This window comes from Micromys minutus, assembly GCF_963924665.1.
Source record: "Micromys minutus genome assembly, chromosome: 7".
Taxonomy (NCBI): domain Eukaryota; kingdom Metazoa; phylum Chordata; class Mammalia; order Rodentia; family Muridae; genus Micromys; species Micromys minutus.
The window spans coordinates 31,713,335-31,735,758 of NC_137976.1; the positions used below are offsets into that span (position 1 = coordinate 31,713,335).

Below are 22,424 nucleotides of genomic sequence, written 5' to 3' on the forward strand. Positions count from 1 at the left end.
AGATAATGATGCAATTTGCTTAATTCAATTAAGTATTATCTGGGTTATATTAATATGTATCAACTTCTCACAGGACTCTGGCCCAGATAAGTCCACCCTACCATTATACTCTGAAAACACAAGCACAAAGTAGGTAGACACTGCTACTTCCGTAGTCAATCCAGTTTTCAAAGGTAAGGTCTCTGGAAGTCTGAATGCTGCTACATCAGGTAAGCTATGTGAACGATCATCAAAGCAGTCTTGTTAAGGACTGATATGGGAACCCTGAACAGAAGCTACACTGTTTTCATTTCCTAGGACAGCCTGAAAAAAATAAGAATTGAAACTCCAGTGACTGAAAACCAGAGGGCTGTTTAGCAAGCCCTGATAAGGGTCATTTCCTATGCACACAAATGGAGTTCTTCACTCCTTCTACCTCCACCAAGTTATTAAAACTCGATATTCCTATTCCAAAGCAAATATCTAATTTTATGGCCAAATCAACTATTCTAACTGAAAGTCTAGAACCTTTCTCTCTAGGTTCATGTGAATATCTCAAAATAGATGAAATTTAAAGTTTTTTGATCTCCTATGTACCTCACTGTGCATTTTCTTGTGCCTTCATTAAATTAGCATATTTAACTATTATGAATAATTCTGTGTTTTTTACATGTTGCACATGTGCATAATGCATTTTGATCATATTCACCATTTTCTTCCTCAGTGTTGAGCACATATCTGTGCCTGGTGGGTGGGGTCATGCAAATGTGGAGACACTGAGTCCCTTTCTTGATTGCCCGACATCTTAATTTTTGAGATACTATTTCTTACCGGACCTTGAGCTAATTTCTGCTGGATTGGCAGCCTTTGAGCCCCTGTAATCTACCCATTTTTGCTTCTCTCCACCAATTCTGTGTGTTGAAATATAAGGCACCACACCTGGTATTTTGTGAGTGTCAAGGACCCTAATGCAATTGGTCCACTTGCCTGTATGACAGCCACTTTATCCTCTGAGATGTCATCTCAGTCCTATCCTTCTCTCTTACACCAGCATAATCAGCAGTCTCCTATTCTTCATTGCCTATCGCACGTATCAGGAGGAAAGTTACACCCCGCAGTGACCTACACGATATCCAACAGGCAAAAGGTGCTCAGTGTGTGTTACTCTTGCTCTCCTCCCCTTTCTGAGCCCTGCTCTACAACCAACACAACCATCCACCAAGGATTTCTGATGTCCGGTCTTTCAGCTGGGGAGTTCTACGCTTCGTGAAGGCTTAAGCATCCTATAAGTTGTTTAAATAAAGAATGTGCTCATGTATTTTAAAAATATGTATCATTTTATTTTGTTTCATGTGATGCAAAATATCTACAGTAAAACAAAATTCGATTTCTCAAATGGCAGCAACGTGTCTGATGCACACCTGAAATGGTCCTCGATTCAGGAACAGCAAAGCAGCCTGCCACTTGCAATCCCCTTTCAGCAAATATTTGGCAAGTTTACCGCTGTACTTCTCTCTTTACAAAGACAGAGCATGTAACATTATCCAGCATCCCTCTTCTCATCAGCCTTTTGCTAAAAAAAAATCTACTCTACTTTCATCACTTTTTTAACTTCAACAATCACATTCAGGCCACCTACAGTAATTAAAAGCCAGTGTGAAGGACAGTTATGAATTTCCTGATGTGTTCTCCTTCCCACCAAGGACAGCTGCCTTTCTCACTCTGACCTTATGTGCTTTAAACAGCCTAGATTGAGTGATGTGTCCACCCAGTGATGCCCCTTACATCGTAACTTGATGTCTCTGATAGAAACCAAGGCCTCTGAGACTGCATTTATGTGCTCCTCCTGTGAAAATCTGCCCTTGTTCTCTAATTCGGTGAAGGTGTTGTCTCAAGCGTCGAGCCTGGTAAAAGAAAAACGAAGCCTAAACTAGGTGCTCCCCGCTCTCCCACTCCAAGGAGTTACTGTGAAATAAAGCTTTGCGAACTTCCGTTCAACTCTCATGCAGTAAGCATCAACTCTGCCGTTTTCATGGGCAAAAAGCAGCAACAAAAATACAGTGTCTCTCCGAAACTGTTAGCTTTTAGTCACATGAGCTTGTGCTTGGGTTTGACTGATTGGTCTTCCGAGAAAAAAAGGGGGCATTTAAATACTATTTCCATGTATTAAAATAAAAGACTAAAGCAGTGTCATTTACTAGGCAATACATTGAAATTTAAATGTTTCATGTGTTTTCATTATGTAATGTCTAGACAGCAATGAGTGCAAGACTTTTCAAAAATGTGACTTATAGAATAAAAATCTGAAGTACCACATTGTATTTAAACATTGCACATCACAGGTAACACCTGCCCGCTAGTGAGAGTAACATGAGGATAAGTACAGTAAGAAAAGAGAGGTGGTAAGCACAGGAGACGGACTTTAGAAGTTCTTCTGGATCTTCCTCACTGACGGGCACGAGTGAGCTCTAATGTCGTTATGTTTCGAAATGGCTTCATCCAGATCCAGCTGCACGCCGTTGATGGTCACTTCCATGCAGCCACTGTAAAAAGCGTTCACTGGGGTGGCACTGAAGGAAATATCTGTGGAAACAGTGTCTGACTATTAGTCTTATATCTCAGCGTCTTATTAATGGACAGTTAGAAGGATTACTCAGACTTCATAATTCCAAACAAATTCCTACAGGAAAAAAATAAAATAAAATCTCTCATGTGACTCTCTTCAGCAAACATGTTCTGTTGGGTGTGGAGCTTCTGATTTCAGAAATGCAATCATTGCCACCCAAACAGAAGGAAACTGTTCACACTTAAAGAGGAGAAGGAGCGTATGCTTATGATGTTCCACATTTACTGTAAAGTAATCTATGTTGATTTCTCTTAAAACTTGAGCAACCTTTCTGTGTGATTTCATCACCATCTTAACTTGAAATTGTGGTGTCTTAGAAATACTTTTTAAATGCCATGGCAAACACACCCTTGTAAAATTCCTGAAATAAAAACTGGTTTTTATATTTCCCAAGAAATAGTTTCTGGCTGAGCATAAAAGCAAGTCATAATAAGGGACTGACTTTTATGTGATAATATTGTCCCACAAAGTTTTGGATAGTTCCTTGGTGAGTCATTTGTGGCCATTGGTGCCTGTGGGCTTTGCTGCTCTGCACTCCCAACACCAAGGTTTGTTCTAGTTGTTTATGTAGCTTCCTTGTCTCTTAAAAAACTACATCTCCAAGACACATTCCTCTCTTTTAGCATTTCTTCTTCATAGATTTGAATTTTCAGTGGACATCTCTTGTGCTTCCTTCTCAAAACAGAGTACGCCAAAAATAGATACTTCAAAATTTCTACCTTCAGCTTTCCAAAACAGTAATGAAATCTGTATCTAGGAGCTAAATACATATTTTAGAAATCCTCTTCCAGTCTGGCCAATGTCACTGACAAATTTTCTCTTAATTTTCATCTATAAAAAGGGATTTAAACAATATTAGTTTGTAAATAAGTAATTTATGCAAGCAGTGGTGGCGCATGACTTTAACCCCAGTACTTAGGAAGTGAATGCAGGTGGATCTCTGAGATCAAAGCCAGCTTTGTCTACAGGATGAGTTCCAGGACAGTCAGGGCTACATAGAGAAACTTGTCTTGAAAAACCAAGTTTACAAAAGGAAGAAGAAATAACTTATTTATTTGGGAGTTTATATTCTTAAATATTTCAATTTCAGTCTCCTCTCAAGTTTACCTCATTTTCTTTAAATTCAACTACTGTTAGTGTTATTACAAATTTTATATTATTATATCTTTTTAATAAGAAAAGCAGTCAGTGCTCTTAAGCACTAAGCCATCACTGCAGCCCCTGGGAATATGTTCTTAATTGATGAATTTAATATAGAGTAAACAAACATTGGATTAGTGATGAATAAACTCAATTAAGTGTTTATCTTACAAGGTTATCATGAGACTGAAATTAAAAGACATTTGCCTTGGTATAGATGACCAAATTCAGCAAAAGTCTCACATTACTACTAAAATTATACATATTGATAAAATGCTGGTAATGCCTCCAAAACAAGTATAAAGGATATTGGCAGTTTGTCTTTACTTTCAATGCCTAGTTACTAAAATTCTGTGTTTAAGATATTATTGATTTGATTGGGCATGCCTCTAATTCCAGCACTCAAGAAGCAGAAGTAGGTGGATCTCCAAATTCAAAGCCAGTCTGGTCTAAATAGTGAGTTATGGGACAGCCAGACCTATATACAAGATATTAGATTCAAAACCCATTTGTAGAACTGAAAAAAAATACCTGGAATGCCACCCAGGTAAGTGGATACGGTTCCTTTCATTGCTTTGTCCAAGACGTCGAGTTGCCTTTGAAGATCTTTAGAGTAAATGACATCTTTTCTAAGTGGGGTCCAAAGTTCCAGTCCATTTCTGTTAACGTTACATTTCAGTTGGGATTGCTGCTCCGAGCACAAAGGTATGGCCTCTAATCGAGCCACCACTGAATTTTCAACAAAGACCAGAATATCCTAAACAGTAGAGCAAAAACTTTAAATAAACAACACTGAGGGCAAAGGCACTTAGGAATGACTTTGTGCTTTTGAAACTCAAACCTAAATTTCAACAATAGAAAAAAAAAATGATAGAGACTCTACATTTAAATTTAAAGTTTCTTACATTTTAACATTTGTTTTCAAGCATGGATTAGTTTTTTGAGCTCCAGGTTTAATTAAGATGCAATATGTACTGATTTCTGAAGATTCAGTTACATCAACTGAGTTGTCCAAATAAAAGAAAGTAACATGATGTGCTATGTACTGGCTGGTTTTGTGTCAACTTGACACAACCTGGAGTTAATCACAGAGAAAGGAGCCTCAGTTGAGGAAATGACTCTATGAGATCCAGCTGTAAGGCATTTTCTCAACTAGTGATCAAGGGGGGAGGGCTTAGCCCATTGTGGGTGGTGCCATCTCTGGGCTGGTAAACCTGGGTTCTATATAAGAAAGCAAGCTGATCAAGCCAGGGGAAGCAAGCCAGTAAGTAACATCCCTCCATGGCCTCTACATCACCTTCTGCTTCCTGACCTGCTTGAGTTCCAGTCCTGACTTCCTCTGGTGATGAACAGTGATATGGAAGTGTAAGCTGAATAAACCCTTTCCTCCCCAACTTGCTTTTTGGTCATGATGTTTGTGCAGGAATAGAAACCCTGACTAAGACAGCTTAAGTCATACTTTTGTCTCCAAGTCTCCCTAATTTCAAAAGTTGCATATGAAACAAAGAGAGCAAAAATTGTGTTGGGGAAAAGTTGAGTGCTTTAGTACACATTGAAGCTGAAAAGTTCCTCTCTGTTATCCAAGTAGTCACATAGAACAGGGACAATCTGGGGAACGAGGTCTGAGAAAGAGACCAGCATTGTGAGCAACTCTTACAGTGGGCAGCTGAAAAGTCTCAAAAAAGAGAAGTGTTTTATTTTGCTGGAATTTTCAAGATATTCAACTTGTGGGGAGTGCCCTCTGCTGCTATCGTATAGATGGTAAGGAGGAAATTAAACCAAAATAGATAGAGCTGCTATTGTGCTTCCCATACAGTAAATGGAGCCTGGAATGGCCCATTAGGTTAAGATATTTATGGTGAGGGGGAAAGTCTATACTTCCTGACTGCAGATTACTTAAGGAAATCTTTAACTTTACAAGTATTCATATCCTTAACTTATTAAAAGAGAAAGTCAAGTGGGGAATTTGGTGAATTCCTTTAATCCTTGCACTCTGCAATTGGGAGGCAGAAAGCAAGTGAGTCTAGCCGGCCTGACCTACAAAATGAGTTTCAGGTTAGCCAGGGATTCATAGAGACTGGTGGTATGGGTTGGAGTGGAGGCTACTTAATGGAAACTCACTTCAAATTCTAATTTGCAAAATGAATCCACTGTTTTTGTTGGTTACAGTGAAAACAAGGAATCCAATCTTGGCATAAATTTAAGCTGTTTTTAAAAAGTCACTGCAATGCATATGTGCAGGACATAAACAGGAAGCTATTGGCTATTAGCAGTACTGGAATGGCATAGGTCAAAGAAAGTTTGTTTTTCTTTGTATCAAACACCCTCCTGTTCTTCCTAACTTCAAACTGGAGTTAGCAAAAAGAACTCAAGCGGGCAGTTTCGGTTTTCTCTGCCTTTTTTTTTTTCCTGATTCACTCATAGGGTAAAAGATTAACAGGTGCGAAAGAGAACAGTTACAACTGTAAACAGTGCAGGGTGAGTGGAGTGTTAGCACATCCTTACTTTGTGTGCGGATGAATTCCTGTACTACCTACAGACTCTGTGTAAGGGTAGAGTTCCCTGTACTCTGTCATGTCTCCAAGCAGCCTGTGTATGTGTCTACGTATCCAAAGCTCCAGACGCAAAGGTTCCTCAGTACCCCACTATCGTCTACTACTTCAAAATCAGCCAACCAGTCAGGAAATGAAAGAGGTTCATCTAGGCTGGAAATAAGGTTACCTGAGAAGTTCCAGAGCCAGAATCCACCAAGGACAAGGCAAGGGGCACAGTGTCCCCAGAAACCAAAGCAAGCATGACTCCAGTGCCAGTGGACGGGCGAATATTCAAGGTCACATTTATTTGCCAACCCTCTGCAATAGTTTCATTATCTATTCAAGAGGATAAACAAAGTGGGACAGAAAATAATTGTTGCGATGACAATCAAGACAATAATTATTAACCATAATCTGGTAAATATTCAAAGGCACTTTCTGAAGCACTAAAAACTTTAACGCTTTCTGTCAATGACATGCATTACTTAAGCAAACCAAACATGGTCATTTCATTTGTGCAATGCAAGTGGTGTCCCCACATTTCCATTCTACCAAGAGACAAATTCTGTGCTGTGATAAGCAACAATCCACACTGCCATTTCCCTTAAACTACTCTTCGTCTCATGCAAATTCACTCTTCTTTCTGATAAAGAATTAGGAATAAACTCCTTCATCACTCATTCTAAAGCAATGGGAAATATATGTATATTCCCATATATATATATATGGAAAGGTATATAGTCTTACAGAAATACCATGAAGTCCACAGTTAGTTTTCAAATCAGGTTGGGGACCTTTGCTCTGTGATCACCTTGTTTTAATCTTTTAATCCTTTAAATGACTTGGCTAGTTATCTACCAAAGTGGAGTGCAAGCAATCAGATGTACGTGTTTCTATCATCGCTCTGTTTTTCAAAGAAGACAACAAATATTCACTGAATTTGTGTTTTCAAAGTACAGTCATGCACCACATAATTATAATCTGGCCAATGATGAAGACAGATATAAGTCTGTTTTGTGATGTTCACCAAATGCTGAAAGTGCTTGGAAATACTGAGATGCTTAGCTTTAATCATCACCTTGACATAACCTAGAATTAACTGGGAGAATTTATTTTTTATTTTAAACCATTTTAGTTGTGTGTGTGTCCTTTTTTTTTTTTTTCCTGCCTTCTTTTTATTTTTTAGTGAATATTTACTTTACTTACACTTCAAATGTTATTTCCTTTCCCGGTTCCCCTCTCAAATCCCACTATTCCATCCCCCTCCACCTGCCTCTATGAGAGTGCTCCCCCACCCACCCAACCACCCCTTCCCACATCCCTGCTCTGGCATTCCCGTACACTGGGGCACTGAGCCTTCACAGGACCAAGCGCCTCTCTTCCCACTGATGCCCAATCCTCTACTACATAAGCAACTGGAGCCATGGGTCCCTCCATGTGTACTCTTTGGTTGGTGATTTAGTCCCTGGGAGCTCTGGGGGTTCTGGTTGGTTGATATTGTTGTTCTCCCTGTGGGGTTGCAAACCCCTTCAGCTCCTTCAGTCCTTTCCCTAACTCCTCCATTAGGGACCCAGTTCTCAGTCCAATGGTTGGCTTTGAGCATCCACCTCTGTATTTTTCAGGCTCTGGCATATCCTCTCAGGAGACAGCTATATCAGGCTCCAGTTGGCATGCATTTCTTGGCATCCACAATATTGTCTAGGTTTGGTGACTGTATATGGGATGGATGACCAGATGGGGTATAACCAATCTGGAAATCAGTCAGGTGGTTCCTGAGAAAATTGGACATAGTACTACCGAAGGACCTAGCTATACCACCCCTGTGCATATACCCAAAAGATGCTCTAACATATAAAAAGCATGCATGCTCCACTACTATGACCTGGCACTGTAAGCTGAAGGAAAACCCTTTCTCTTCTAAGTTGCTTCTGGAATGAAATGAGGACAAACACATTTTTCAGGACATAGTCACTCATTAAAGATTACAAGTAACTACCTAAATTAACCTCACTTTTAAAAATTAATCTATAATAATAATTAAGTCTTCCTCATTTTTAGTGAAGTAATAAATATGTAACAAATTTCATATACTATTTGGATATACTCCATATGCTTTGAAAGGGTAAAATGAATGAGGGAATGTTTTCTTTGGCTAAATATTCTTTTATTTAACTATGTATAAAGAGAACATACTTCTCATTTTAACTCTTTCCCAAAAAGAACATATGGAATTACTGGGAAATAAATAAAGTATTTCAAATTCATATTAAAATGAATATTAAAATGTGAGGAAGTTATGACATTAAACATTAGTTATGAAGTTAAGTTGGCTTCAAATTATCAACAAAATAACTTATGAGAATATTTTTTAGCTACAATTTAACTTATTTAAATTTCTTCTTCTGGGAAATTTTCTTTAGCAAATCAGATTCTGGGAAGGGGCCCTCCAGGGATCATTTCTGCTTTGCTTTTTCCCTATAACGCCAAATAAAGAAGCTGGAAGCCAGAACTCACATAAAGCCCCAGAGCTACAGTTAATGACAGTTAATGTCCTACTCACGCAGATGCGCCTAAAATGAAATAGAGGACCTGCCTACTTTTCCTTGGGGCATTAGAAAGGATATCACCCTATTCAAACTGCACCTAGAATATAGCTTTTCTAACAATTACAAAAATAATACAAAGAAAACTCAATTATCATTATTATTAATGCTAAAACTAATTTGAATTCTAATTAGCAAGATTTCTAGTATTGGAGGCTAGGCAATTTGACCTCTAGTGACTAGAGTCTAGTTAAAGTTGCTGAGTTCTCCCTTATTTCCCTCCCTGTCTTGAACAAAAGGCCTATCACTTTAATCCCTGCCAGACTAACCAAATGCCAGCACAGGCTATATAAAACATTGATACTTTTAGGATAACTGCACAACAACTGAAGGTAATTGCTTAGCTCTGGATAGTCAGGCTCCCCTACCAGGACTGTTTTGCTATCACAGTCCTCTGTGAATGACCCTCTGGATGATCCTCTAATGATTTCCACTTAGACTAGAGTAGGGGCACTGACCCTGGACAGCCTACCAGAAAAACTTTGAAGGCAGGTACTAAAGAGCCAAACGCTGTGGTTGGTGGGAAGGTGTCTACTGTGGCTGTAAGTGCAGGCTGTTTGGCTCACTATGCTATCTCCTCTGGTGTTGGAACAAAAGGACTAGCAACAGACTATTCTGAAGTGGTCTTTCCTTGCCTACGCTTACCATCATGGGCTGAACTGGTATTATGAATAAAGAAGCATTGCAAACAACAAGGCCACCAGGCAGAGGTTGCTGAACTACAGTGGCCACAGGAACAACAGAAAAGTTGCCAGCAGGCTTAGCTGGAACAGCAGCTGCTTAACAGCTGACAAAGGAGCTGAGCAGTTAGCCTGTAGCAGCGAGGAGGGGCAACAGAAAATGGCAGATACAGAGAGGGTAGATAACTAAGAATGAAGATTAAAGGTTGTGAAGAGCCAAAAAAGAAGCCCTGTAGGCCATAGTTGCTGGAAAAGTTACAAAAGCTGTACTACCCTTAGGGACAAAGGTTTTCTGATAGCCCAGAGCCAGGAATTATAACAACATCACCTGCTGTTAAGGGTTGTGGAATTGTGAGATTTCAACTTCCTGGGCTGTGACACAGAACTAAGGTTCCTAGTTCTCAAAGCCTACAGAAGAGCTGTAATGCTAAAGGGTGCTACCCGCTGTGCTCCGTCTGCCACCGTTTACTATTGTCAAACACTACTGGATGAAAAGCTTCCTTGATGTCTATGCAGGTAGAACAAAGATCTAGGATAGTTGGTTGCTAATAAGATCTGCCTGCCAGGTACCTGCTTTATCCCAAGTATCTGAAGTATAAGCTGATCAGGAGTAATCCATCAACCACTGAGAATAAACATTACACAAACTGGTCCAGACATTCTATATATGTTTGAATTCCTAATTTGTACAAAAAGACCTCAACAGGAATTTCAGGCAAGAATCTTTCCTATACCAATAGACCTACCTATTCCTTTGTTCTGAGGGCTGCTACCTGGTTCAGTGATGGTCAGAATTGCATCTTCCATCCAGCTACACAGACATCCTGACAACACCTTAGTGTCCAGACTCCTATTTATTGGCCCTGGACCCAAGAACCTGATTAAGTCACTACTAATATATGAAAAGGTGTTCAACCTAAGCAGCAATTAGGAAAGTAATATTTGAAATGAAAAAATTTAAATTTGATCAGATTGGGAAACCATTTTGAGCATGAACTTTCTGCTTTTAGTAATTTTCACAATTAAAAATCTTTAGAAGAAAATATAGAAAGTCAGGTACAAGTAATATATCTGCAAGATCTTTGACAGAGAAAATTTAATTCTCTCATACAAACAAAGTGTAGGATATGCATGCACTCAGAGATGTTCACAGCAGGTGATTTGTAAAGGTGCACAAAGACTACACAGTGACCCCAATCTGATAAGACTTTCAACTCTATTGACAGAAATAAAAATAAATAAATACGTACATACATAAATAAAAATCTAAGCTCTAGTGAAGCAGCCCCGAACCAAACAAAACTGAAATTGTATTAGCACAATTTCCAAAGCTATTAAAAAAAATAATATGTGAAGCTGGGTGATATATTTTAAGCAGCAATTTATTTGGCTCACAGTTGTAAAGGTTGACCATCTAAATAGCATGAAGGTGGCTCTTGAGAGGCTTAGGGTAGTTGGTGGACCCATTATATGGGGGAAGATCTCAGGAAGGGAATGAATGTAGGAAACAGGGTCCTTCGTGAAAGGTTTCGCTTTATTATAAAATATACTCCTCAAGTAATAATTCAACAAATGCCTCGAATCCTCACTAAATTCAGCAAAATCCCTCCATATCCAAAGGAGAGCTGTACCTATTTCCAGACACAAGTAGTGTTCATTTCAGTATCTACTATTGCATATAAAATAGCCACCCCTGAACCAAAACATTACAGGACAGTCAAAGATGCATGAGAAAACAAAATAAGGAAGCACCATGACCAAGCTCACATGAAAACAGATGCTGCAGAAAGGATAGATAGATGATATTGATAATATTTTTAATAAATAAATTTATAATTATGAGGCTCAGAGTGAGCTATACAACATGTAAATACATAGGCAATCTCCTCAAAGCCAGAAATTTTTAACACAAATCAATAGAAATGATAGACATGAAAACCTTTGCCTTCTGTGCCTTGATTAGTAAACTCAAACCAACTGCAAAAAGCAGTGAACTTTAAAACGGGTCAATGAAATCTACCCCCAACGAACCAGGCTATATGCCAGTAAGCTTTAAATAATGATAAGCATATTTAACAGTCCATATAGTTTCCCTTAAAATACCTGAAAATTTTATAAGTAGCTAAGCACACAAATTGGATAATTCCTGTCTGTCCTAACAGCTACTCGCCGGGCAATGCTAACAGAATAAATCATCGCAGTTTTTCCAGGGATGTATTTACTGACTAATGAGAAAGGCAGAACATAGCAGAAATCACTTACTGTAGTCTATGCTGAACTGAGCAATTCCCGAACCAGGGTAGTAGGAGCCCTTCTCCACAGTGAGGAAGCAATGTTTATTTTGTTTTCCTTCAATTATTTCCTTCGCACCTAAAGCTCCTTGTTTCATAAGATTCCAGCCTCGTATACATCCATCCAGACGAGGGTTAATCTAATGCAACAAGATATAAGCCAAGAAGTAGATTTTAAACTTATACAGAAATGAAAAAGGGCTTTAACTGATTCTCAGTATAGGTTGCACTCAGAAGGAAACCCCTTTCTTTGATACCTTATTAAAATGCTTTTAATTGGATCTAATTTTTTCTTTCTGATAGACAGTACCTGTCAGTAAAATAGACCATATTGCTACAGGCTTGAAGTTGGGTCCTGATGTTTACAATGAGTTCCAACCTTCAGCCAGATCTAGCAGTAGTTTCTCTCTGCTTCTGGAGTGGTCCTATGCTCTGAGCTGCTTCCTGATTTTTTGGTTGTGCATTTACAATCAAGGTTCCAGTGACCCAGGAAGATTGCTTTGAAGCATTCTTTAGGCTTCACATCAAGGCAACCAGGCAAGTTTGAGATGTGTGATAGCCATTTTATAAATGGTTGGTTCTTCTTGAGTAATTTTCTTTCTCATTAAAGTAGTGTAATTTATCAGTTTCAGAAATTTGGAATATTCATCCTGGCATGGTTTAGCTAATCCAATTTAATACTACATAGAAATTTATTAAAAGTTACAGCAACTGCAAGTTGTGAAGACAGAAGGGTAAATAGATATAAAGTAGTAAATATTTAAATTAAATCAACTGGTTCATCTAGCAGGACCATGGATTCAGGTGACATTTTAAAACTCTTCAACGATGGGGATCAATTTCTTGAACTCTATTCAATGGTTATTTGAGAAGCATTGTATTCAGAACATTGTATTCATCTGCTGTTAACAAATATTTCTTATAAAGTGTGATTAATCCACCCTATGTGCTTGCTAGGCTTAATCCCCAAATTTATGTCTTAAATAAAGCTAAGAAACATGTTTGGCTTCTATTAAATTGTGTGTGTGTGTGTGTGTGTGTGTGTGTGTGTGTGTGTGTGTGTGATTAAATGTATGGTTTTGTATCCTCAGTGACTGAGTGTACAAAATTGTAATGAACCCTGAGCTGACAACTTGAGAATTTAGCACACCCACTGCTCAATGAACAATGCAACAATTTAAATGGACACAAACCACAAGGCTCATTTTCTTCTTTCCTTTCTATATTTCCAGTGGCCTAAAGTTCTCTCCCATGTTCAATACAAGTTATCACACCTGGTATGTTTAGCAAAATGACTTTCTATCAAGTGTCATGAAAACACGAACTTATGACAGGTAAAGGAACCCAGCCAAGATGAGAGGAGCAAACGTCATCATTACCGGTTTAATGAGGGCACTTTCCACCTTCCGAGGTAATCCTGCAAAGTATATTTTGGTGTCCAGAAACCCATCGGTGGGCTTAAAAAGACTCCCGAGTTTATTTATATTCATCACGGCCTCCTTAGCTATTTTAATGCTAACGCTGTCGTCTAATTCTTCCACAGACACCTACAATTAAAAAGGCAGAGCAAGCATCAGTGCACGGCCACAAGACATACTGGGAACTCATAGTATTCCATTACGTAATTTTATATAACAACTAATGTAATATGATCGATAGTGTGTTCAATCTCTCGTGGAGAGCATAATTGTGATAACTGTGATAAAAAAAACACATTTTAAGGTGATAGAACTTGATCTCAAATTAAAACTACATCTTACTTTAAAAAAAGAACTTTCTTAATTATAATCCCATATGCAATAAAGTAAACAGTTTCAAGAAAAAAAAATAACCCAAACAAACCATGAATCTCTTTACCTGAGGAAAAATTTAAGTACTTTTATTTTGTAACTGATGTTGAAAAATACATTGTACATATAGAATCAATAAAATAGCAAGTTTGTAATATAAATCACAAGAACTCAGTAATGTCCAGCATTCTGAGTAGCATATACAAATTGTATTTTTTTCAAAATAGAAAACTAGTTCTTAAAAATCAAATGCTTCTTTCCATTCATTTGTCTGGACCTCTGGAGTTCTCTTCTGTCTTCCCTTATATGTGGGAGACCTCTAGAAAGTCTCAGAGACCTCAGATGTGACAGGTACCTGGAACTCAATGGGGATGACCATAGGCATATGGAACGTGAGGAGATCACCTTTAGTAGATAGACAGGGTCCCCAGTGGAAGAAGGAGACACCAACCCACCTTCAAATTTTTTGATCTAGAATTGTTCCTGTCCAGAAGAAATGCAGGGACAAAAATGGAGCAGAGACTAAAGGAAAGGCCATCCAGTGACTGGCCCAGCTTGAGATCCATCCCACAGTTGGGCATCAAACTCTGACACTATTACTGATGCTGTGTTGTGTTTGCAGACAGGAGCCTAGCAGGACTGTATTCTAAGGGGCTCTACCCAGCAGCTGACTGAGACAGATGCAGATATGCACAGCCAACCATTGGACTAAAGTCAGGACCCCTATGGAAGACTTAGAGGAAGGACTGAGGAGCTGAACGGAATGGCAAACCAATAGGAAGATCAACCATATTAACTAACCTGGACCCCTAGGTGCTCCAAGAGATGTGTGACAGCTACAGGACTCGAGTGGCTAGCAATTAATTCCTAAAAAAATCAATGCAAGCTAAAGAGCAATGGAACAGTTTGATACTGTACTGTGTCCACATGCTATGCATTGCTTTCTGTTATTGATTAGTAAGCCTTTGCACCCCAAGTGCGGTTGTTATAAGCAACTTTTGGTTTCTGAGGTATGTAAACCACTTCAATATTTTCAAGATGTAACTTTGCATTTCTGTGTTTTTAAAAAGGAGTTGGATTATAACACGGAACACATGCTTCTAAGTCCTGTACCTGCACACGTGCCCCCTGTAAGTTGAAATTTGCATGCACAAGCTGGATGCACCTGTAACTAGTCAGACACTTTCTATGTCAAGTTATTGAAATAATTTTAAAACACAAACAGAATTTTAAATAAAGACGTACAATAAAAATTGTCCCCAGAATATGCCCACTGTTTCCCACACCGTGATGAGCACCCCCAGACAAAGCTACAGTCTTCTTTGCTCTGGGTAGCTGCAATGCTCTCCCAACCTCTGCCCTACTATCCACTGACTGGTTTCCAAAAGCCATCAGATTTTGATCAGCACCATTCTTTACAATGTAAATCCCATTCTGTCACTTTTCCCAACTATTGAGGAACTTCCCACAGAGCATAAAATCTAAGTCTTCACTATGGTACCCAGAGATCTCTTTCCAGATGGTCATGTATAGACCTCACTTCTGACTTTATGGTCTTTTTTAAACTCTTCTCTTCCATTCCCACACATCTCACTCATCTTCATGCTGTTGGGTCAAACACCCCGAACACATCTTACCACTTGATGCTGGGAACTTGTGGTTTATATTGCACAGAATCATTGTAGAATCACCCATATTTTTCACAGCTTGTTCTATCCAGCCTCTGCCTAGATGTAACCTTCTCAGGTTTGACCCTCTGATTTCACAAGCTCACTGATTATGTGCACACTAAGTATCACACCACTGCCTTGTCTTGATTTCCTCTTTCTTCACAGCATCAATATGCACTGGACATAATTTATGTTAGAATGTAAGCTTCATGTGAGCAATGACTGCTTCATACATCATTGTAGGCTTTCTAGGTAGGATAAGGATTAACAAATATAGGACTCAATAGTATCCACTGAACAAGGTATGATACCAGTACTGGGATTGTACAAAAGAGATGACAAGAATCACTTATAAAGCAACATTATTTCCTTAAGTTTTAGCCATGAGAGCTCTTTAATCACTACACAGCCTATGTAGTTCTTATAAATCATAAAACAATTCTGGACCATGTGTTAATTTTAATTTGTTTTTAAAATATATTTTGAAACTTAGAAATAATTTAAAATTAAGGAAGCAAATGCTATGGAATAAATATTCAGCTTGTAGACTAATTTAAATGAATATTTTTAAGTTAAAGTGACACACAAGAATGAGCGCCTCGGTTTCTTTCCCTAACACTACTGGTTAACATAATGAACACCAATGATTCCGGAGACAGACAGATGCCTGGAATTTGATTTGGCAGTTAGTCTTGCCAAATCAGTGGGCTCCAAGTGAGAGATCCCTGTCTCAAAAAATAATATACAAAGCAAGCGTAAGACACCAGACTCCAGACTAAACACCTATGCGGTAGGTTAATACACATGTACACACACACAAACATAGGTACACACAGGCAGGCGTGCACACACACACACACACACACACACATACTCACATATTATATAAACCTTATATAGGGTGATTTAAATTAAAGCATGAACATTTCACTAAATACTTGTTCAACAATGATCATATATACTGAATACAAATCAGGGAACTGCAGCTACTGCCCACCATCTATATTCATATCTCCAAGAGCCTCCCACCCCCGTATTTAAGTGGAGACTCTTGAAGGAGGGGCAGGACTCTGAAGAAGCTGTGGCTCTCCTACACTTCTCCCACTGTCAAAAAGGGGCAATCTTTTCTTCCAGAAAAGTCCCATTCTTAGTTAAACTGATTACAAAGATTAAGTCAATGATTAATAGAAAAGATATTGATAATATTATATGAAAATGTTAAAGTTCTCTAGTTACTAAATCTCCTAAGTATAAGCTACTTGTTCAACACTGGCTACTTGTCTGTACAGAAACTTCAAATTGAATTAACCTCTTTGTGTTGCTACTATATGCATTTCTCTAATTTAAAAAGTTCTCATGACAACTCAGAATGTTTTTTTTCATCAGGTATGCATTTATATTAACTATACCTGTTAAATGATTCCTGACCTACAATGGAGACCCAATAATTCAACCAAAATACAACTAGTAAAAAGAATAAAAATTTAAAAACAGAGCAGTTCAAATACATAACAGAACAATTTCTCAGATCATTTTCAAGATTAACTAACTGTGTAACATAGCAAGGGGGGTTTGCTCCCACTTGACAATCAGATTATAATTCTACAAAAAGTACATCAAAATGAAGAGATCAATTCTGAAATCCCAAACATACCATATTCCATATACCATTGTTAATAGCATTGCCTCCAGTTGTGATTTGGGTTGAAAAGTCATTCTTAAACTGAACTTCAATCTTTCCACCACGAAGTGCAATCAGAAGCCAATTTGAGTGATCGAGAGATTCTGCATACAGTATGATGCCCTCTGAATCATATGTCCGAAAATCAAATTCAGCTGCAAACCTAAACGAAAAGAAGGTCAATGGCTCCCCCAACATACACACCTTGGACTCACAAACAGTACTACACTAAAAGAGAGAGAAAACAAGGTTGTTTAAAAAGATATTTAAAGGAGCAGCATTAAATTGTTCACAGATACATATTTCAAAACCTAGTTATTTTGTTTTTCTTGTTTATTCTTGTAGTCTTTTTCTCAATGAATCAAAACTTTGCTAGCTTTTTTTTTTTTTGTTCATTCATGGAGTGTCTTTTAAAGGCATGTTTCAGATACTGATACATGTGTGCAGGAATATTTATACACTCTACAGATTAGAAGAAGGTGTGTGTGTGTGTGTGTGTGTGTGTGTGTGTGTGTGTGTGTGTGTACTGCATCCATGGGGAAAAGATATAAAAGATATTACAATGACATTCTTGGTTTATCTAGCAAAAGTGATATGCTTCCTATGACTTGACATAGACCAGAGAAGGATCACTCACAGGCTCCTCAAGACAGCTTTTAGATGTTTAAAAAAATATAAGTAACCTTTCCTGTAATCATTAAAAAGGAGCATCATGGCTCTGCCTTACCTCAGCACAGAACTGTGAGCCTCAAGGGTTGACAACAGAGAACCATTATAGGTGCCCTGAACAGTTTACACAACACACCAAGCTCATGAGAGACATGATCAGAGTGCCCTGTGACTTTGTTCCTTCAAAGAAGTATACTGCTGTGTCTCGAAAGGTTTCCAGAGACAATAAAACCCATGAGTTCATGAGAAAGAAGAGTGTAGGAACATATTGTGATGTCAAAAGGAAGCTAGAAGATCTAAGTACAGGCTTAGCCACTATTAGGAAAATGGCTGCCAGGAAAGTCTGTCCTTCCCCTCCTTTCAAGTGCATAAAAGGTTTCACAGAAAGGAACTGAAGGAGTGAAGGTGGGAAAATGAAGAGAGAAAGGAAGAAAGGCATTCCAAAGCTTTCCAAATGGTGAGATAGCATAAATCACTGAGGTAGGATGGAGGAGAGCTTAGCTGAAAAAATGTAGCCTAGCTAGTTCTTGGGGGACAGTGTACGGTAATAATGCTTGATATTCTCAAGATCTGGGCATGTGTCAAGTACAGCTATTACAGGAAAGGACAATCTTAGGGATGCTGTGTGTTGACTGCCTTAGAATGTGTTCCTGAGAATCAGCACGAAGGTCCTCAAGGCACTGGCTAATAAAGATTTGTTTTTAAACAAAGACAAATGGGAAAAAAGAAAAATAGTTGTGTAATGATTTATCATGTAACTAAGTAAAATAATTTGAGTTAAAGACTCAGGACTTTTCAATGTTCATAAGTCAACAACAACAACAAAATAATCCTAGATAAATATCCCATCAGCATGCATCAATAGTCCCAAAGGCAAGATTTGTAATGAAGACAGACTTTCTCAAAGGAAACAAAGAAAAGAAGGCAGAACAAATATTCCCTGTTGCTTAAACTTCTAAGAAAATAGCTGAAGGAGCTAGATTGTGAACTGTGTTGGATGCATAACACTATAACAGGAATACACTGGCCTGTTCATAATTATTTTTCTTAAAAAAGAACTATTTGCTTTGGCATAAGGACTTATGTCCTTCCGCACAATTGTCTAAGCATTTGGCTGATGGGAAAAATGAAGTATCTTGCCAAAAATTAAATCTGTGTTTGATCACGATCTTCCAGAAGTTGATCCTATTATGGAGATCATTTTCTTTTCCTTGAAAAATAAAGCTAAATGGTATTTCAGAGAGTCATGATCTGCATATGTTCTTTCTGGAATATATCACTGCATCCTGACTCATTACATTGGGGATAGATTTATTCTGTTTCAAAAGTATTGTAGAGTTGAAAAAAGACAGAATTTGTCAACATTTGGCAAGGCAAAAGGAAGCAGTTGGTTATGGAAAACAGAGGTGAAGAGATTTGCTTTAAGCAAACCACTTTATAAATATTCATCAAGCTGTGCCTTTAATATGTAATGTATAAAAGATATTACACTTCTGAAAGTGCAAAGTAAATAAATCAAGGAAGAAACTAAGAATACTGGGAAAATTGTTTTGCCAATACTAATCCAATGTTAGATATCAACTTAGAATGAGTTGTCATAAAAAAATAAATAATGACAAAGTAAATACAGATATATTTTTTAACTATTTTCCCCCTTTATCTCCTTGTTCTTATAGCAAAGTAGGATTTCCGATAACCTCAATCACTAGAAATAATACTTTGTGAAATGTTTGGGGTGAAACCAGATATTCAGGAAAATGAGATATCCAAGAAACTCATCCACTTAAGTGAATCTTAGAAAAAGGTTTAATGCTTGTTTGTGCTCAGACTTCTACACATTCTGTTAAATTGATTGGTGAGCAATCAATGTTTAATGAAACTTTAACATGCATGACTATATAATTAATAGAAATATACTTCGAAATTTAAGCTCTAAACTCAACTTTAAAAAAAAATTTCCTTCTCTTTATCACAACAAAATTCTAATTTACTGCTTAGACTTTGAACATGTATGCATTAAGATGTTAACATGTATGTATTTGACAAGTTAGAGTCATGACTGAGAAGTACTCACAAAAACACTCTCCCTAATGTTAATCGAACTAAAAGAACAAAAGTTGAGGCAATCTAATTGCCAAACTAAGTAACTATTTCTTTAGTCTATTATTCAAGCCATCTTGCTAATGTTTCTTATTACTTTTGAATGTAATGGTACTCCACCAATACAGTGATTTCTTCACTTATAGTGTATAAAAAAAGAATGAGCATTTCACAAGCATTTCTCAGCTTCTTAATCAGTATGTAACCACTGGGAAATAGAACCTGACTGAATAAAGGAAGTTTGCACTAGCTACGTCAGCCTGGGCAGATTTGAAAAGGCTCTAGTGTGAAAGCTGCATATGTGAAGATCATCTAAGTGGTAATATTCCCAAGTTATCACATTGATAGCAAATCTACAGCTGTCTTCTGCCTTCTGCCTTCTTTTATACTCGACTGTTAAATCTGCACACATTCCCGCCGACATTGGTTCCTTACCTGGTGATATCTGGCAATCGAAATTTCAGATATAAGACAACTCCTGCAAACTGCTCTGCCAAGTATAATAATTCATAATTTTTGTCCAGGTCTAAGGAAAGGCACACGGGAATACCCTAGAGAAAGCAAAAGGTATGGATTAATGTGTGCTGTTCAACTTCTCTCTTTAGCTCACAAACACTAAAATGGCTCTGCAACAGCAATGACCATCTTCCATTTCCTTGTAAACCTCATGGGCTAAGCCTCCAGAACACATGTTTGTGGCTTTAGATCTTCTGTATTACTTCTCTCACACACCTCAGTGCTACACACACTCTTTCTCCAGGTTCCAGCAGGTATATCTTCAATAGACTACAATGCCTTGCATTAATTATACCTACAAGCTATTCATTTGGTTATTAAAAGACTACAGTGAGGGGAAAATGTGAAATCTAGATACTCAAGAGAAGACTAACAACTCTGGAGGAAGGAAAACTAAGTTAGCAACTCAATCTCTGAGAAATTTACATGAAAATGACTTGAAGTCGTGTGATCTTTTAGCATGTATTTGTTTCTTAAAGCTCTATAGGAAAATTAACATAGAAAGTTAAGGAGATGAGAGTTTGGATACAGTGATGGGCTTTTACAGCTAATTCTGCAGTTATTAAACAGAGCCATTCCCAGGGGACTTCATACCCATTCCAATGTGAATGGTATCTTCTACAGGACATATGGAAATAAAAAGGAATTAAGCCGTAAAATAAGAAATCCTACCTCATAGCCTTTCCAGTAGCCCCAGAATTACTACTTAAATCCATAAACCTCCTGATCTTTCTCAATCTTTTCTCACATAGATAGTGTAATTTTAAAAATTTTTTCTGAGTATATATATACTGACTCATTTTTGTTTTGTGTGTGTGTGTGTGTGTATGTGTGTGTGTGTGTGTGTGTGTGTGTGTGGTGTGTATTTGTTCATGTGCTTGTGTGTATATATACATGTAGTTATATTTAGTTTTAGTTATACTCACTGAAATCAGTCTTTTAGGTATTTTAAACAGTCTGTCTCACAACCATATATAATTTCACCTTTACATATTTTAAAATGCATGAATAAAAAGAATCAGTAGCTCGTGTGCCTTATTATTTCTAAAAGAAATAAAAAGGAGGAAGATGAGGAGGATCAAATGCTGACTTATTTATTCAATAAGGAAAAAATTAAAACCTTCCCACCAACTGATTTCTTGGGTCGATTATGCATTAAACAGAAGTGTTGAAAAGTGTATTTGAGTGGGACTAGAGGACACTAGAGATGGACACCTTTATAATCAGCCCCTTGTAAAACCAGAGTCCCACTGTCAGACCTTAACTACCGGTCAGAGAAATGAGACCTGAATCCTATCTTTGAGACTGGGAGGAGAGACATGTCACACTGAGATGCAGAGAGCTCATTAATGGATAACTATCTACAGTGTAAGTGTTAAGGTTCCAGGATCTGAACACTTCATAATAGATAACTACCTGGCTTTCTGACAAAGAACAAAGGCATACCATTGCCCTCTCAAGTGACAGTTAACTGGATAGGCCTGTCAATCATGTGGGCAGGAAAATGACACTCAGGAGAGCTGTCCTAGAGATATTATAAGTCTTTAAAAGGATACAGAAGAAGAGAACGAGGAAGAATAAACTACATAATTGTCCATTCTCACCTTGTGAGAATGTTCTTCATCCTTATCCCTTGAGAGCCATCAGCACTGCAATGTTTTCTCCGGCTACTTAGAGCTTTTACCCTATGTGAGTATGTTTCCCTATTCTACAGTGAACTCACCAATCTTCCACACTGTGTTCTATATTTCAACTGAATCCTTTCAATAAAAATCATTAGGAAGGCCAAGGGCTAGAGATCTCAGTAACACCTGGATCTCGTTTCCGAAAACAGGGAAGAAGTTTGGGATTGTTTTCTTCTCACTTCTCTGTGTAGCTTGGCCGTCCTGGAACTTGCTCTTTAGACCAGGTTAACCTCAGAGATCCTCCTGCCTCTGCCTCCCAGGAGCTACGATTAAAAGCCTGCACCACCATTCCCAGTTTGGTAAGAAGTTTTGGATTTAGTAGGTTTACCTCACAACTCTTCTGATCTTGGGCAAGTTTGAATCCTTTCTTCCCATCACAGTAACAAGAGTAGCCTCCGGGGTAATTGACACACAGTTGAGCACACATGTTCTCAGAGCATTCGTCAACATCTGGGATAAA

The 22,424-nt window shown here is 38.0% G+C and overlaps 1 protein-coding gene across 1 annotated transcript in view; it reads right to left on the bottom strand.

Moving 5' to 3' along the window:
- Nucleotides 1–334: 334 nt before the first annotated feature.
- PROS1 (protein S) overlaps nt 335–22,424 on the bottom strand; it is a 65,663-nt gene continuing 43,573 nt past the window's right edge. Inside the window, exons 8-15 of the mRNA XM_080919028.1 lie at nt 22,293–22,414; nt 20,199–20,314; nt 16,968–17,157; nt 13,233–13,400; nt 11,825–11,993; nt 6,467–6,615; nt 4,277–4,502; nt 335–2,562 (exon numbers count right to left, since the gene is read on the bottom strand). Of these exons, the coding sequence (XP_080775154.1) occupies nt 2,402–2,562; nt 4,277–4,502; nt 6,467–6,615; nt 11,825–11,993; nt 13,233–13,400; nt 16,968–17,157; nt 20,199–20,314; nt 22,293–22,414 (1,301 nt within the window). The 3' untranslated portion in view covers nt 335–2,401. The remainder of the gene's footprint in view (nt 2,563–4,276; nt 4,503–6,466; nt 6,616–11,824; nt 11,994–13,232; nt 13,401–16,967; nt 17,158–20,198; nt 20,315–22,292; nt 22,415–22,424) is intronic.